Source organism: Suillus paluster (assembly GCF_016628075.1).
Source record: "Suillus paluster strain FC165 chromosome Unknown EDB91scaffold_15, whole genome shotgun sequence".
Taxonomy (NCBI): domain Eukaryota; kingdom Fungi; phylum Basidiomycota; class Agaricomycetes; order Boletales; family Suillaceae; genus Suillus; species Suillus paluster.
The window spans coordinates 437892-456233 of NW_024537575.1; the positions used below are offsets into that span (position 1 = coordinate 437892).

General features: G+C 45.8%; 5 protein-coding genes across 5 annotated transcripts; 3 read left to right on the forward strand and 2 right to left on the reverse strand.

Moving 5' to 3' along the window:
• Positions 1–2555: 2555 nt before the first annotated feature.
• EDB91DRAFT_1019543 (uncharacterized protein) lies at positions 2556–2870 on the forward strand (the record flags this gene model as incomplete). The annotated part of the gene is made up of 1 exon (XM_041312543.1): positions 2556–2870. A coding segment is annotated over one exon (315 nt), but the record flags the coding sequence as incomplete, so codon positions are not given.
• Positions 2871–3809: 939 nt separating this feature from the next.
• Positions 3810–6475, reverse strand: EDB91DRAFT_1080565 (uncharacterized protein; the record flags this gene model as incomplete). Its single annotated transcript, XM_041315246.1, has 10 exons — positions 3810–3877; positions 3950–4144; positions 4248–4659; positions 4715–4823; positions 4864–4987; positions 5086–5225; positions 5274–5502; positions 5561–5777; positions 5820–6331; positions 6427–6475. 10 exons carry the CDS (start codon positions 6473–6475, stop codon positions 3810–3812), a joined length of 2055 nt encoding a protein of 684 aa, XP_041179208.1.
• Positions 6476–7100: 625 nt separating this feature from the next.
• EDB91DRAFT_1246570 (uncharacterized protein) lies at positions 7101–9363 on the forward strand (the record flags this gene model as incomplete). The annotated part of the gene is made up of 9 exons (XM_041322678.1): positions 7101–7242; positions 7305–7506; positions 7590–7800; positions 7845–8120; positions 8170–8514; positions 8567–8884; positions 8946–9198; positions 9242–9285; positions 9340–9363. 9 exons carry the CDS (start codon positions 7101–7103, stop codon positions 9361–9363), a joined length of 1815 nt encoding a protein of 604 aa, XP_041179209.1.
• A 3194-nt stretch (positions 9364–12557) lies between these two features.
• EDB91DRAFT_1246572 (uncharacterized protein) lies at positions 12558–13773 on the forward strand (the record flags this gene model as incomplete). Its single annotated transcript, XM_041322679.1, has 2 exons — positions 12558–12606; positions 12659–13773. The coding sequence occupies 2 exons, from the start codon at positions 12558–12560 to the stop codon at positions 13771–13773; spliced, it is 1164 nt and encodes a 387-aa protein (XP_041179210.1).
• A 1248-nt stretch (positions 13774–15021) lies between these two features.
• On the reverse strand, positions 15022–16192 carry EDB91DRAFT_1080567 (uncharacterized protein; the record flags this gene model as incomplete). Its single annotated transcript, XM_041315247.1, has 4 exons — positions 15022–15401; positions 15458–15626; positions 15682–15963; positions 16016–16192. The coding sequence occupies 4 exons, from the start codon at positions 16190–16192 to the stop codon at positions 15022–15024; spliced, it is 1008 nt and encodes a 335-aa protein (XP_041179211.1).
• Positions 16193–18342: the final 2150 nt, after the last annotated feature.

An 18342-nucleotide genomic window follows, 5' to 3' on the forward strand; every position in this document is an offset into this window, starting at 1 on the left:
AGGCATGAGGGCCACGGGGTCAAGAATAGATAGGGTTACCTACACAAAGTTCAATCTGGCTAGGCCACAAATGATTTATTTGACCTCCCACGTAAAAGAACGTTCTGTGGGTAATGCGTGATTGCTCAGACACAGTTCCTGGATATCCATTCCAGGTGTTGAAGTGTGCATCGAAGTGAATGACTGAAACAGGTCCGTATACCTTGTTAAGAGCACGAAGAATTGGGAGCACAATCGTGTGATCACCTCCAAGGCTTCACATGATATCAGGCATTGGCATGTACGTGTTTGAATTGAACTAACCTGATGATCCTTGGATGCTCAATGTTCATCTGGATGATTGGATCGAAGGTGGACGAGGTACGTAGGATGAAAGAGGCAGGAGGAGACAGCTGTGGGCATCAAAATCAATGAGATCTGGTCAACTTAGGGTTAGGGTTAGAAATACAGACCTTCAAGGCACCAGCATCCTATGAGGGCACTCAAGGCAAAAAGGCAGACACTCCAAGTATATGCCAGATCACAGGTGCTGGCACACCGACCTACAGCACAGCCAGCACCTCCCAGGTGCATAAGTCACAATTAACCTAGAATAAAACATAGAATCAGCACAAAATAAATTTTGAGGTTTCGTGTGTGGTACTAACTGAAGAGACAACAACAACAAGTTCGAAAATTTGATGTCCACATGATCACGTGCAATTTTTGGTCATGCGACTAACACATCAACACAACCAAATATCAGCTTGTCGGTGCAAACAGTGTGTAAATAACCCCTACTGCTTACTGCTAACTATGCCTCGGACACGCGCTGCTAAAAATCAGCCTACTCTAGGAACCAAAAAGAAGCTGCAAGCACTGCAGAGGCAAGTCAATGCCAATGAGCAGGAGGTACAACACACGATCTGTAAATCTTATGTTAATATTAGGTCAAGCGTCTTAACTGCAAAAAAACCTAGGTGAGAAAGAGGCCCGCAAGAAACTCAGGGCCTGTCAGAAGAAGGGCACAATTACACGTCCAGATGGTACTGCCGGATGACATTTTAATTTGCAGCATGCTATGAATCTAGGTGATAAGGGTACTGTGTATAAAAAAATTTGGGTAAGCACTTTTTTTCCTATCTACGTGTATGCTCACATTTCTGAAGTACAAGATCATTGAAATCGCCAAGGACAATGGTTTACGACTCGAGACCACCATTAAATACCAGCCACCAACACTGTTAGGCACCATAATCACATTGGTACGTGTTTTTTTTTACATTATACATGCATATATGCGCTAATAATACTGATAGGCCATGCTTTAAATCCCACACCTAGCACACTTTAAGGACAGCTGGCCTGTCAAAGATTTTTTGCAGCAATTCCTGTGAAATCATGCTAACTATAGGAGAAGGATGGGATATGACAAGCCGAGCTCAACCAAGGTACATGACGATGTCCCATCATTGGACCATTGACTATATTATTTCTAGATCTCTCTCTCAAAGTACAATATATCCACTTGGGCGCATATATCCACTAGTTGTGCTAAGTTGCCCACTCCCGCCGCTCACTCTGAGTCAGATGATAATAGCAAAACAGACCCCAAAACGGACCCTGGGTCAGATGAAGACTCCGACTCCGAGGAGACTGGGCCAGGGAGTGCAGGAGGCCTACCTGCCGATATCACAGAGCTCTTCAAGAAACGAGTCGGTGATTATTTGAGTGGGTTTGCACTCCAATGCACATTACCTGCACTAACTGTTGCCTTCCAGAGTCCAAAGGATGCCTCACCCAACCCTCAGCACCTACCGGCACTAGCCAGACTGCCAAAGTAACAAAGAAGAGTACTAACCCGAAGTCGCAGACAGCAACTACTTCCAGCAAGAAGATCACCACTGCCGCCGTCACACAAGTTCATAGTGAGAGGGCCAAACCACCGGCAGTTCTGAAACCTCAGCCATGACCAGTGCCACGCAAGAACTTGGAGAAAGAGAAGGCCAAAGTTACCCCTTCAACTCATCACAACTCTAGATCACCCTGACCATCCTGGCCACTCCCTTCATCACCCCTGCCATCCCCGCTCCCTTTATTCAGCTTCTCACTGCAGGATATTCCAGACACCTGTCCGAATGAGGACTGCAAAGATCCTGTTCCCTCTCCACCATCGCCACAGCTGATTCATATGTTCCGCAGTCTCGCAGAACACATCCACACTTCACATCTGCTCAGATATCACATCTGAAAACAAGTTGTCAAAAATATGTCGGCATGTGGCAGAGCGCAGTTGGCCAGTATCTATTAATTTCATTGAACTTAATGATTTCACATGGTCATTAACAGCTGATGTCGCTAAGATCCTCTCAGATCACAGTGCCCGAGCTGGCCACATCATCTGGACAACCCTGCTGGATTGCATAACCCACCATTACCGCAACAAGGGAGTTACAGAGGAGGACTACCTTCTTGCTTTTGCAAGAGACAAGGGACCTATGACGGCTTTCATCAATGAGTTATCGACCGCTGGCTTGTAAGTCTTGTGTTTCTATCGATTGACTAAAATTTTTCTTCCAAGTAGTTTCGGCTCAAAGGGCAAGCATGTCATTGTGCACACCCTAGAAGCCATGTTTCGCACATCCACCATTCTTCTTGACGCTATTCGGCCGCTTGACATCAAGAAGTTCACTCACTCTTTCCTGGTTCCATATGTTGCTACTCGTGCAATTGCCCATCGACTCAATGTCAGTATCTCGGAGGCTCACACGATGCTGTTGGAAAGCAGACAGGCTGGGATTCAACTACATCCTGCACTAGACTCGGACGAAGAACTGGACCGGATCTGCAGGTCAAACATTCAGCGATCCAAGTCAAACACGATCGTCATCCATCACAATGAAGCTCAGGGTGGTCCACCGAGGTTTTGCAGCTGGACTTGGCACGCAGAGGTGCTTTCATTAGCATATACTGACCATATATTTATTCAGACCACACCACCTCTACAGCCCAGACCTTCACAACATGTCAATGCCCTCAAGCTCTCTGACTGTGCGAGCCAGGGGAACCCCTCATCACTGTCTGCTCTCTCCTCAATGCCACCAGTAAGTCCTTTTGTATTCACAGAGTAGTTTCACGTCTGCATGTTTGAAACTTTTCCAGTCACCTGCCGCAAGACCTCGTACACACAGGGAGACCCGGAGCAAAGCCAAGGCAGTGCTGTGTCTGCTGGGGATGAACTGGAAGGCCCCATCAGAAGAAAATGCGCCCGGCACTGACAGTACATCAGGAAAACATTGGAGTGCTTTTTTTGCCTTATTCTACTTAGTAAACTGCATAAGGAGGCAAAGGAGACTTAAGGGTGGCAAGGAGACTTAAGGAATACAAGAACTGTTCTATAATCCCTTGTAATAAGCAGATACAAGGAGAAAAAAGGAGAATTTTATTTATTTATGTCTAAGTAATATTAAGGAGGCATGTCTCTAGTAAACTACAGTGCCGCATCACAAAACAGCGGGTGAAATGAACACGAACATCTTGTGCTTCAATGGCAGTTGTACCGGTGCAGGTTCGTGTTTTGGAATACCTGGTGATGACAGCGTAGGTTTGTGTTTTGGAATACCTCAAGGTCCCTATCCTACTTACATACTTCCCTCCTCATCCAAGACCACCCCTCCCCCTACCACAAATCCATTCCTGCCTCCTCCAACCGCCTTGGCACCTACTCCATCTTATGGTCATCATGGCTACCCTTCTCCACCAAAGCCCGCATACCCTCCACCCACCTCCTACATTACCCCGCCAAAAACACCGGACACGCCGTCACCAAGTTATTCTACATCAACATCCCCGGCCTCAACTGCATTGCCACCAACGCCCCCGTGTATGGAGGATTGTACTGCCCGTATAGTATCAGTGTCGTCATCGCCAGGTTAGCAAACAATTTGTGTGACCTAAAGATGAGACTTACTGGGCGTCGCAGCAAGTTCCACATGAGCTTGGACAGTAGGTCCATCAATGATATCGGCTGCATCTCCCTCAGCAGTCTGGTTTTGTGGTTCATTGACACGCAGACGGTTCAGACATGCTTGGGGTGCGTCTGCGACTGCATCATTGTCGTTGTTGTTGTCGCCATCATCGTTGTCATCCAGCGACTCGTGATTACCTGTACTACCAGTTAGAATACTTAAAAAGCCAGTATTCCAACAAACACTCATGATTTCTCAGCACCTGCAAAGCATCAGATATACATGACCCTCGAAGCATACCACGAGCCTCAAAGTCGCTTCGCGCTGCAGCCATTTTATCGAGGTGTTGATTTGTGAGGAGCATCTGGCCTAATGCTTTGAATCTGTTGGAGCGGCGCCAGGGCTCCTTAACTGCCTTGATGTGCTTCGACTCCGTTATTGATGAACAAAGGCCGTTTGGGGCGCCATAGAGCCGGATCATGAGGGAATAGTGGTTTAGGGAGTGTTGACGCAGAAATGAGAAGCCCAGTACAACTCCCGTTGTCTTGAAGATTTCACGGTACTGGTGAAAACAATCGAGCGCATCTTGAAGCTGGATGAGATCATCCTCTGTAATTGTGTCTCGCCGGACTATGTAGCAGAAGTCAAGGAATGCGCTAAATGCGCGAACTACATCTTGAGGAACATGACCTTTAATGGCAGGCAGATAGACCTAGATAGTAGTAGCGTTAACTCACACATTATAGTAAAAATCAGTTGTGACTGACCTTCATCAGAGCCTTGGAATCATCACCTGTCCACTGCTTGAATCTGCACCCTTCTGGAAAGCGCCGTAAACCTGCAAAAGGGGCGACCGCCGCTATCCTGTTGGAGTACCTTGAGTACAATAGTGATTTGTTTAAAAAAAGACACATACCTTCGATCAATGTCATCCATGATCTCTGCTGCGCATGAAGCCCTGTGTGTGAGCAACAAATATTCTTCTACCCAGTTGACAAGGTGATCCTTGAACATCCCTTTGATGATTTGGTGCAGGAGGTCTGGAGAGAGAAGTTCATGGATATCCGCTCGAGGAAAATCATTTGTGAAAGGCCGAAAAAAACAAATGAGAAGTTGATGTGCACGAGAACCGAACGACATACCACAACCTCTTGGATGATACCATACTCATACCAGAGGTGGGCATGCTGGAGCTCTTGAACCAGGAGGTCGGTGTGTTCTCTGCACCGGAGCAAAGATAGCCCATCGCCTTCGAGATTCTTGCGATGATTCAAACACCTTAAACAGCATGAGTGTAAGTCAATAAATATGCAGAAAAAGACATACTTCGGACACCAGTTTTGAACAACTCCTGAAAGCACCAGTTGCTCTTGATAATTGGTGATGTATGGGCCTAACCCATATATGACACACCAATAATGGCTGTCAGGACAGCACACAACGTCGGGGATTGTTATATTCGGCTTCATGGAATCAAATATCTTGGTGAGTGAGGAGTGAAACATTTGACGGCAGAAATTGCGAAAGTCTTTGTCCTCAAGATGTTCCTTTGTGCCTAGAGTACGAATAACAAAAATGAGTAATTGAAACAGTATATCAAGGCATTGGCTCACTTTTCAGAATAGCCAAGAAGCCTACCAGCACCACGCCATTGTGATGTGTGCATCGAACTCCATTAAAAATGTTTCCAATTGAGAGATAGAGCAGATGGTACTCAGTGTGTCCTGTGGCCACTGACACCGTAGTCTTGTCACTGCCAATGATTAGAGGCACAAATGTTGATCCGTGGGTTTCCGGATCCTCTGCGATAATGTCCTGTAAAGTGATGTACTGTTAGTTAGAAAGGTAGGCTCAACACAAAGCGAAATGTACGGCTTGCTTCCAAGCCCAATCACCAGAGAAAAAGTTCTTATAACAGTGTTTATCCTCATCAGTATAGTCCCGATATAGGACATATTCAATTTCAGTGGCGAAGTCAGGGTTCAAAAGCATATGGTGAACAAGTAGACATGGATCATGGAACCACACGTCGTACTTGGCGGTCATCCATGGCGGAACATTATTGGCAGGTTTAACTCCATTGTAGGACATTGAGAAAGTCTCCCAAGTAACATTGCCAAGAGGAGTCAAATCGATGGTTTCATATAGGTCCCGGTGGCCAGTGAATGGAGGACTGTCCTGATGTTTGATAAGTGTTGCTGCCCAGAGGTCAAGAAGGGTGTCAATTTGACCTGCAGACATTTGGTTACGTGTATAGAGCAATTCCGCTGCCTCAAACACAACACGACTTTCATATGGGGTCCAGTCGGTGGGTGATGCTTCAGTTCGGGGTGGTGGGGGCGCATTTTGGTCAATGAAGTTGCCATGAACATTGCACTTGTGTCCTGCACTACGAATAGATCTGAATGAATGAATGGTGCGAATTTGTTACCTGTGAGATGAGGATGGAATGTTCAGAATAGCAGCCCAAACTGTACACCCTGTGCTTGCATAAGGGCTTCATCCGTGTTTTCCAGACCACCTTCCATGTTGTCAGCATCATCAAAGTCATCATGCTGGGGACTTGGAGGCCAATTATCGAAGGCGGGATTCTCAGGACTTGGAGAGCGAGACCTGGGAGCTGCTTGATGGAAGGTTGGATGATTGCGCAATGGCTTCGGGTGTGCTGAGTGTACATGCTTTGTTTGACCCGACTTATTTTTGAAGACCTGTTTGCATGCAGGAATGCGACAAGGCAACCGCGTCATTTTCACTAGAAACAGCAAATGTAATCGTTTGAGGCTAAGTCCAACAACTCAAGGTAGCGGCACACTGTGTGAACTTGTTTATTTCGGGTCAGATTGAGTTGACAGAAACCAAGGCTCACCCTAAACTGTTGAACCTTAGTACAAATTGCAACACCTTAGTCAGTTGTGTTTTCTTGAGTTGTTCAATTTGCTGTGTTGTTTGTTTTCCTCCCATCATTTCCCCAAACCTCAATTCCTCATGTCTCATCCACAAACGCGTCCCAGCAATGTAAAAAAGCATCCTGGAAATATTGTCTAGGAAGCGAACTGAGTGCAGCAGCAGTCTAAAGAAGAAGTCGCTGCTGAAAAAAACCGTAAGCAAGCTGAGAAGAATGCTCATGCTGCAGCAGTAGATAAATCATGTACAATGATTGCTGCAGCTGAAGATGCTATGGCCATCCAGCAGAAGACTCAGGTGAAGGGCCCTCCCAAGCTCATTCAGCCATGCATGGTTGCCAGCAAAAAGAGCACCAATCTGGCAAATGTGGATGCACAACCTGCAGTTATAGGTGAGTCATGACCCAGCGCTCAGTGAATAATTTACCTGATTGATTGATTGATACCTGTATAGCAGTTCAATCAACTGCAGCTCCTGAAGATGATGGTCAGGCTAGTCAACCAGTAAAGAAGAAGCGTGCTGCCTTAAAGTTAAACTTTCGGGACAGCGTGAACGCCAATCGCAAGGTGTCCAATGGTGGAGTCACAATCATCACTGGTGACAGTGACACACGTGTTGGAAGTACAACAATGGGCAATGGGAAAATCAAAACATCGTAAGTTTCAGTTTGACCACAATGCTAATTCTATCAGAACTCACACTACATTACTTTGATTACATCTGCACACACCAAATCAGCACCAATCCCAAGCAGGTGATAAGTTCCAACCTCGAAGGGCCCATTCCCAACTGGGTGAACAAAGTTGCATCACAAACTCAGCTGAAGCCAAGCATGCCACCAAGTGCACTAACCTCTGTCAGGACAGGACAAATTGCAGAGTCTGATGTGGATCTTGATGATGAACCTGAAGAGTACAGTGAGCCGGCACCAAAATCATATAGGGGAAAGGTAAGTAGTGATTTGAGTTGTGAATATGTACTCACCAAAGTCAGAACATCGTGCATGTAAACGAGACACTGAAATCCACGTTGAGAGGCAAGAAGCGCTCACTCCCAAACACAGAGTCTTCTGCAGATGAACTTGAGGTCCTAAACGCCGCAGAAGTACTTGAGGTCCTGGAGGACCCGGAGGCTGCTGAAGAATTTGAGATGATGGTTGAGGACAGGGAGTCTGCTGAAGAGGGCGATGAGAGTGATACAGCAATGATGGTGGATCGTGATCAACCCACCATCAACACTCAGGCTAGTGTGGCACGACGCACAAGCTCTGTAAGTCATTGGTTGATCATGATGCGGGAAAGGACTGATACCTGGATAGATGTTAGTTGATGTCTCAGAACAGAAGACCACAACAAAACAGGGCGAGGCCAAGACTGAGGTCAAGGCCAAGGTCAAGACCAAGGTTGTAGCCTCAGAAAATATTCGTGCAAAGATCAAGAAAGGAAAGGTGAGAAATGAGCACTTACCCAGCGGAGTCCTCGAGAATGGATTATGGTGTATGAGGTTCCTTCCTTGTCTGATGTATTGGATCGGTAACAGCGACTATGGGTGGACCGTACCAGAAACCGAACTCAAGTCTGTTCTTGAGCAAATATATTACACGGTGTACCCACACAAACTCAGAGGGTGCAATTTTAATGTCGAGGAATTGGCATTTCAACTGGTTTGCATTCTAGTCTTCACTTGTAATGGCCACTGATTCACTTACTCAACAGGTCAGCCAAAGGGTCCACAAGTGGCGGGCTTCATTCGGTTCAACAGCCAACAGTGTTTTGATAGCTTTTTTCGCTTCAACACCTGAGTATAAGACTCAGGAAGCCCGTGAGGAATACACTGAGGAACAACTTGAAGAATGCCGCTTTGTATATGAAGATCCTGAGAATGAAGAGCAACTGGGTGCGTTCTTGTCAGAGTACATATTGCGCATTTTTGCTTCCCACCTCACTGTGATCGCCGGGCAAGTGAGGGTGGATTTGTTGGTTGAATTTGGCAAGCCTGGGTATCAGACTGTGCTGGCGCTGTCAGCAGTGGCAGTAAGTTTAACTTTTTTTTTTCCTCTTTTTTGAGCTGGAGAATGTTGACTATATTTCTTAGGCCGAGCGCACTCTCGTCTTGGTTAAAAATTGCTTACTGGTTGATAGCAATCCCTCCAACAACAGCAGCAAAAACCACAAGATTATCCAGACACTTAACAAGGCGACTAATAAGATGAGTCATACCGGAACATCATTTTCATCTGGAAATTGGGAGACGGACACCATGGTGTACATGGATAGTATCAAGGATCTGCCTTACAAACGTATCCAGGAGATTCTCGCTCAGGCAGAAGAATACATGAAGCACCCATGTAACAATCACCACAGCACAGTGGATGAACCTTATGGTTCCAGCGCTTCAATCACTCCAGTCAACAAACGCTCCCGCCTTCATATCTGTAACATTTATTTTTTTCTCATTTTTTCAACCGCTGATTTTATTCATTCAACAGGAGGATGCATCGTTTTTTGAGTAAGTAGTTTTTCAGATCTCCATAGTTGTCTTACTCATCCATCAATGTTAACAGAGACTGCAATATCATCATTCCCTGCTCTTTCAACCTCCGCAGCTGTGGCCCCACTGCTCACATACAGTGGCTCAAAAAAGTGTCCGGATGTTTATGCATTTTCAAGTAATTGAACAATAGCAAGGCAGAACCAAACAATGACCAAAGGGTATAGGGACATGTCTGAAGGCCCTATATCATGGCTCAAATCTGAGATATATAGCGTGGGTAACCGACCATATATGGGCAAGCTATGGTAATTCTAAATACATGACTCATTCGGACACTTTTTTGACTTTGTGTTTAACCAAGACTATTCTATGATTCTAGTATTTGGTGCTACCCCCCTTGGCTTTAATAACTGCTGCAATCCTTCTAAGCATACTTTCTATCAATTTTTGATACTCCTCTTCAGCAACCTTTGTCCACTCTGCTGCAACTCTCTCCCATAGTTTAAATAGCCCCTGTGGATGATCTTGATAGGCAGCAAGTAGTCTTTTGAGTAATTCACAGAGATGTTTAATGAGATTGAGGTCTGGAGACTGTGCTGGCCATGATAGAACATTGATATCATGGTCTTTAAACCATGTTGTAGCCAGTTTTGAGGTGTACTTGGGGTCATTATCTTGTTGAAAGATAATGTCTTCTTCATCAATTCCTGACTCCTGCATGCTTTTGAGTAGACACTCCTCTAGAATGGAGATGTACTGCTCTGCATTCATCCATCCTTCCACTTCACAAAGAATCTCCACACCATTCCACCCCATACAATCCCATATCATCATACTTCCTCCTCCAAACTTCAGTGTACCCTTGACTTCTCTTTCTCCTAATGGTTCTCCTGCCTTTTTCCACACATATTCCTGGCCATATGACCCCATTCTATTGATTTTTATTTCATCTGACCAAATAACCTTCTTCCAGTCTTCCACACTCCAATGTTGGTGCTTTAAAGCAAAGGCCAGTCTTCTCTTCCTATGAGCTACAGAGAGGAGGTCTTTTCTTCTTAGTTACAGCCTTAAGATTGGCTGCCCTGCGGGTGTTTCTGACAGTTTGGGTGGAGACAGGAGTGGTGATGATGGAATTGATGACCTTGGTAGCTTGGGTAGCATTTGAAGCCTTGCCAGATAGAATTTGGTGAACAATAGCTCTTTTTTTCTGTGGAGTAAGCTTGGGAGGACATCCCATTTGATGATTTTCCTTCTCTGGCATGTGCTGCTTTATGACTGTAGTAATAGTAGACTTTCCAAGACCAGTTTTTGAGGCAATTTGCCTAGTAGATAAACCAGAGGTACAGAGAACAATGATATTATCCTTGTGAGCAGAGGAGATGGGCTTCATGATGATTATGTTGAATTTCATGATCTTATGTGGGTTTATATATTCAAATAATATTGCAATCAGACCATATTATCATTATGACATGGCTTTAATTAAGAGTATTATGTATGAATGGTCTGATTTTGTGATTTCAATAAAAAGTCAAAAAAGTGTCCGAATGAGTCATATATTTAGAATTACCATAGCTTGCCCATATATGGTCAGGTCTACACGCTATATATCTCAGACTTGAGCCATGATATAGGGCTTTCAGACATGTCCCTATACCCTTTGGTCGTTGTTTGGTTCTGCCTTGCTATTGTTCAATTACTTGAAAATGCATAAACATTTGGACACTTTTTTGAGCCACTGTATACCCTTTTTCCGCTCTATTTGCTATTGAATATGGATGCTATAAACCACTCTCCTTTAGTTTTTGAATCTCCTTATTTCACCATAGTTTAGGCTCCTGGACTGATCTGCGTGTTCCTTAATGATATTCCTTTCGTGTGCTTATATTGTGCTTACATCTCTTAAATGCACCAGTGGCCTTATTTTAAGGAGATGGACCTACTGAATCTCCTTATTTTGAGCAATGAAATCTCAACTTTAAGCCGCAGATAAGGCATCTAAGACACTTTAAGGATCATTTAAGTGGACCGACATTTTCCTGATGTACTGACCTTTTTTCTTCGACTTGTCTTGTCTCACAAATGGAGGCCACATGCACCTTGGACTGCTGGCAGCCTGCTATTTGATACACTCTGGACTCATGTTCTTGCTGGACCCTCGATGCTTCATTATCGTTATTTCTTTTTTTTGGACCGCATCATGTAACGCTTGCCCACTCCGAGTCTGATATCAATGTACTATTATTGCAATCATTATTGACATTGCGTGCTGTAGGGAGTATCCCTACGCTAGGCTCGTATCCACCACTTTTACGATGCATCAGGCATCCATCCAATGTCCATCCAACACCTATCCATTCCATCCGATACACATCCGCTTTTCAGATGACATGTGGATACCTTCAGATCTCCCCCTATAGCTCGTGCATCCACTGCATCCGTCCTGTCCATGTCCATTCTACCTCATTGGTACATACTCACATGCATTTTCTTGTTACTGACTGAACACAGACATATCCTCTCACACTCCAGTATTTTTCGGATAGCTTATGGCACGGTCTAGACTCGCTACCTATATCTCTATGTTCCTTGAAAATACTGTACCCTATAAGCATGGAGGTTTTCGAAAAATACTTACTTCATGTAACTTCCTCCCACTTTTCCTGCACCTTACCAGAAGATCGCTTTGACTTATACCCACTATCCATCCAACCTTTAATGAACTTCCTTCAACTTTGATTCGCATCCTGTCCAATCCACAAGTATCATCCACTCCATCCGATGAATCCGTACATTTCGCATCCTATCCATTTCATCCGCTTTTGTGGATCCTTCATCCTATAGGGTCGCTTTAGACAGAGACTAGTATTTTCCCCAGTAGCAATCCCCTTAAGGGTCGAACGTGCTTGTTTCCAAGCACAGCAGCAGGCAGCAAAGACCCAACTGTGTAGTTGATCGGATTCTCGCTACTGCACTTGTTGTACCCACAACTGGAGCCCACCGCGAGGGGATCATCTGGGAAGCTAGCAGTCGCTTAAGACCTGTTCCTATCTGCTTTCTATCTGTTTTTTTTCTGTCTGTTCCAATCCGCTTCACTGTCAAGGAATTGTGCATAGTGTTCCGCGACCTGGTCCTAACACCTAACACTTGCACCCGCATAGAAATGTCATCTGCAATGAGCTTCATGCCTCCGAGCACATCAGACAGCGCACCATGGTTTACCGGTATCGCTTTGGATCTACCACCCTTCTTCCACGAAGTTGTGTGATTAGCGGATATCGTCGGATTATCGGATAAGGCTCACATCAAGGCAGCCCTATGGTACACAGACCTATGGACCTATCAGGAGGAATCACACGGTGATAACTACGAGAAGTTCGCTAATGCAGTCTTGCAACTTTACCCAGGATTCCGGGGTACGCACTACTATCGACAGGAACCAGTTGAAGTCATCATCGATGAAGCATCAGAAGCTAAGTCCCCCATACCCGTCCCATCTGCTGAGGTATCCACATCCACCACAGATGATCTGCTCTCTGAGGAATACGTCCATTGGAGCGACATATTTGACCCTTTTACAGACGAATCAACATTTATTGATGAACTACTGTTCTTTGACGACATCGAACCATCCGCTATTTTGCAGGCATCGGATAGCGGATCCGATACTTACCCACAGATCATCGCACCACTAGCCAGCTTGACCCATCCACTTATAGATTCAAATCCATCTGACAGAACCGCACGTATTACTAATGATTCCGCTTTATCTGATTATCCATCCGCCGTTTTCGCATTACATGACCCTAGCTTGCTCCCAGTACTCCATGTAGTTACTCGGGAGGCAGGTGTGATGGATGTCAATTTTCCATCCGCCGTTTTCGCATTGCATGACCCTAGCTCGCTTCCAGTACTCCGTGTAGTTACTCGGGAGGCAGGTGTCATGGATGTCGATTTTCCATCCGCTGTTTTAATCATTGCATTCATATTGCGGGTTCTGTCTATTTTATGTCCGGGTCTCTCAAGGAGACATCTCAAGTTTAGTTCCGCATTTCCATCCAATGATTTTCGGGTCATCCGGGATATTCCCGATGATCGCATAGGGTTATTAGCATTGTACCCACACAGTCATTTTAACAATCCACATCGAATAGAATTCAGTTCCAACCCGCAGTCACACAAAGCCTATCAACCCGTGTCTACGCTGCACATGTCACCATCACACATCTCATCCACACTTTCTGCACTTAGGATACATCGGATAGCATCGATCCAAACCTTACAGGAAACCACACACACTGCATTCCGAGCACACAACCGACCTCCATCACATGCACCCACACCTTCCGATACAACCCACTCCAATACATATGAATCAGGGATACATCTGGACAAGCGGATCCCTCATATAGTGCAACAGTCATACTAGTACCAAGTTCACCCATCCGCTACACCTATCACTTGCATTGCCCCTCATCATCACACATTGAACCCAGATCGACAAATACAAGAGTACATCTCACCGGGTACTAGCCCACCATCGGAATATAACATCTTGGATAATATGGTAGGAATGGACATTGACAAGCCAGATGAAGAGGAACCCGATCCCAACATGGGCGCATAAACAATCAATTCCTACATTCCATCCGTTCATCGTCCATTCATTGCCCATTACCCGTCCAACCCGTCTGTCACCTGATCCATCCGATCCGCCAATAACCCGTTCATCATCCACCCATTATCCATCTATATCATCCATCATCCATATTGCTGTATTGTCCAGTGATCCTTCCCTCGTTCCATTCTCGTTCCAAGCAATGCACCTGTCCAATCTGTTCATCATCCGACACTCACGCACTACCCATTTGACCCATCCAATCCACCCATGCTATCCATCCGTCCACCATCCAATCCAATTCAACAACCCGATCACACTTGTATATGCCCAGCTACCTGATCACTTTCCATGTCACTCGGATGACCAGGAGGTCATCATGCGAAGTCTGAGGGAGGAATACATCAGAGAACCAGATTGCAAATTTTGCGCATTTTCATGCCCTCATCCGCACCTAACTTGACACTCTTACAATACATATCCGCTAACCCGAAATCATAGAACAACAACTGCAAAAACAAGTACTTAGTATCCGTTTTACCCCAGGTTTCGTCTGGTGATCTTTTTCTCAATCTGTTCTTGATCAGTCATTAATCCATCCCCTATCCGACTCACATCCGCATAGACATCCGCTATATACTCACCATCCGATCCGATTAGACAGTAAGTGCGCGCATAAACCACAAAATATTTGTTTTACTTCAAACGCATGAAGTGGCACCATGCACATTTTATTTCATGTTATACATATTTATCCATTACATCCGAAGCACACCATGCACAGATACTCAAGAAGAACAGGGATAACAACAGTTAATGAAGACAAGTCGGATGAGTTATCTGCAAACCACTCATATCATTTCCGCTTTTTCATCGGATCCGCATACAACATTACTTACAATTGTTCACTCACACTACTTAGGTGCCAATGGGGATTAGAATCGGACAGGGACATGGATAAGGACATCGGATTGAGTACAAACAGTTATACAAAGAGTAGCATAGGAGCAGATTGTTCTACAGATCATCCGCAAATTCATCGGATACGACACGAACACCTTACATGCGATCTGCCAACTTCACCTCCATCTTCCTCAGGTCATCCACCAACTTGTATGCCAATTTGTACATCTTCAAAAGCTTACCTTGCGCAAGGCGCAATCTGTGATGAAGCTCATCATTTTCCATTCGCATTTTCAACTTCTCATCCTCATATTCATTGACATTGATTGCGTGCCCTTTTCCCTTGTTAGTCTGATGAGTAGGATGGGGACAAATATGACGAGGCGGCGGATCAGCTGCAACCTCAGATTCCCCATCTGACGAAGCATCCTCAGCAGCAGAGTCCAGAGTAGGAGACGAGACTGTGCGACAGATAGACCCGCTCACAGATACACTGACTGCAGACACCCTGCTAATGTCGGCCTTCTCTCTACGCGCTACACACAAACATGTCAGCCATCCAATACCTATCCGATGCCCATCCGACACTCACCTGCAGAATGAGAACCCGTCGCATAGTCACATGATTGCTTCGCAGCCTGGCAGGAAGTGCAACCCTGACCCTTCGGACCCTCACAGACAAGTTCCTTCCCCTGGCATTGAGTGCATGGAGGAGTATGCACCACATGCGTCGGATTGATCGGAGCTTTAGCACTCATGCGCTAGTGGATGAGTATGGATTAATGCAGATAGCCTGGATGCATAGAGACCACTCACTGGTGGTAACTTTGATCGAGACGTCCTAGAAACCCCAGGCATATCTGGGATGCTCACCTCCATTGCCAGCTTCTTCTTAGTCACCATCCCAGTCGCAACACTCGTTGTATCCTGCTGAATCGGCTCAGGCATCCGGATAGCGGCTGCCTTCAACACGCTGACCTGTCCGCGGAAGTGCTCATACATCAATTGACCCGCCTCACCCGCCGCCACTTCATCCGCAGATAGTGCAAGGACAATACCCTTCCCCCTTCCAACTGTTATGCATGCCTCCAAGTGAGTCTACCATCCGATGAATTAGCACTAGAGAGTGTCACAACAGAGTGGGACGCACAGTTAGATCTACCCATACCCGCATCCAATCCTCCTTCTCCTCCAGCAACTCATCCTTATTGTCCGGTACCGATTTAGCTACACCCGCTAGCCGTTCGCGGATTGCATTGAATTCGCATCGGATACGTTCATCCTCATTTGGGTCAGTCCCTAGAGCTGCAAAGGAAAAGCCGGACATGTCAAAAGATCGATAAGAGATGTTGAGAGACAAAGGGAGGGGGGAAAAGTTGAAAGAATAGAAGCACTACATGCCTTGCACATGCATGCTTATCTGTCTTCTCGCGTTTCACATCCATCAGAAGTCCACAGCCGTGTTCTTTGGTTCCATTATCATAAATCTGGAGATCCGGTTCATCTGATCTGCATCACATGACCTTTCCACCAGAAAATCGCTAAGTCCATTCACACTGGTACCAACTGACCAGGGATGGTCAGTATCTAAGTCCCTGGCAGGTGTAGGGAGTTTCCCTATGCTAGGCTCATATCCACCACTTTTCCGATGCATCAGGCGTCCATCCGACGTCCATCCGACACCTATCCATTCCATCCGATACACATCCACTTTTCAGATGACATGCGGATACCTTCAGATCTCCCCCTATAGCTCACACATCCGCCGCATCCATCCTGTCCACGTCCATTCTACCTCATTGGTACATACTCACACACATTTTCTTGTTACTGACTGAACACAGACATATCCTCTCACACTCCAGTATTTTTCGGATAGTTTATGGCACAGTGTGGGTGAGGAAAATAGACTCTGGGTGATTCAGAAGTCTAACAAGGGTGCGAGACTTATACTCATCCCAAGGGGATTGCTACTGGGTAGCGAGTCCTCAAATAAGTGTGAGGAAACAAAGACTAGACTCTGTCTAGTGACCCGAAGGGTTCCGGTCCTTACTAGGACTGGGAACACAAAGATGTGGAGGGTTCCCGATGAGTGAAACTCAGTGCGCGACGAGTGGGACTAATGCATGACAAGCGGAACTAATGGAACTAACGCAGAACAAACAGAACAAACGGGGAACAAACAGAAATAATGGGGAACAAATGGAGGGAAAAGAAACTACGAGCCTGCAGGAGGATGATTGGGCAAAGTCGGACCAGGCTTGTGTCTGGTACTCGCTCCAAGTTGTTGGATCTGATGTCGGGCATTTCGAGCGGAACTCACGGGGGTGGGAACGATGCAATGTGATCAGGAATAGATTCGGGAAGATATTTTAGACAGTGAGTGGAGTACTGGGAAGTACTCTGTAAGTGGAAGTGGAGTCGAGTCTATCAGAAGGTAAAAAACTAAGATCCCATCTATTGCTACCTATATAGGAAGGGGTTCTGAAATGCGCTATGCTACAACCGGGTGAGGCTGTGAGATAAGGAATCGGTCCCAAGTAGCAGAAGGATCCAGATAAGTACCATAACACATGGGAAATGAGATAGGAACATGTTAGTGACACGGGGAACGTAGCTAGTACTCACCAGCAAGGATGGAAGGACAAGGACAGGACAGAGGAGGACATTCCGAAGGCTAAAAGGATATGATGCGTGTGGTACGTGATTGTTCCGCTGGGTTCTGCTGGGTTCTGCTTGTTTCCGTGTAGCGGACAGCTCAGGGAAGATGTGGATGGGTAGCAGGATGGTGGCGGAACAGACAGGAAAATGGTGGGAAGGCATGGGAATTATATGGGATATGGGCCTACAGTGGGGACGTTCCCCACACCTGCGGGGGACTCAGATACTGACCGTCCCTGGTCAGCACTATAGTAATTGACGGACTTAGCAGGATTCCTTCTAAAAGAGTCACATGATGTGGCTGTAACGGACCGAGTGGACGGAACACAGCTGAGGAAGCATGATGATGATGATGTCGCGCGAGAAGTTAATGGAATGATGGAATGGAATGCGATCAAAGAAGCTCGATGGGAATGATGTTGCATGAGAAGTTAATGGAACGAAGGGTTGGCACATATTGCAGTAACATATCTCCGTATTATACGAGTGAACAGATGTGCATAATATCCCATATGATACGGGTCAGCGGACCATGGGCCGAAGGTAGATATATCCTTGACTATGACAGATGGGCCGGGAGTGTTATTATTCCCGATGGAGACGGGTGGGCCCATGTAGGGAATATGTAGAGTAGATGAGTGGGCCGATGGACATGAATATTCAATAGACGGATGGGCCGAGGTAGTTGGATATTATGTAGATGGGTTTACCAAGGTAGATGTGTATCAAATAGCCAGGTATGTCAAGGGTGCTTGTTATCACATAGACGGGTGGGCCCAGATATATATCATATTAGACGGGTGGGCCGACAAATTA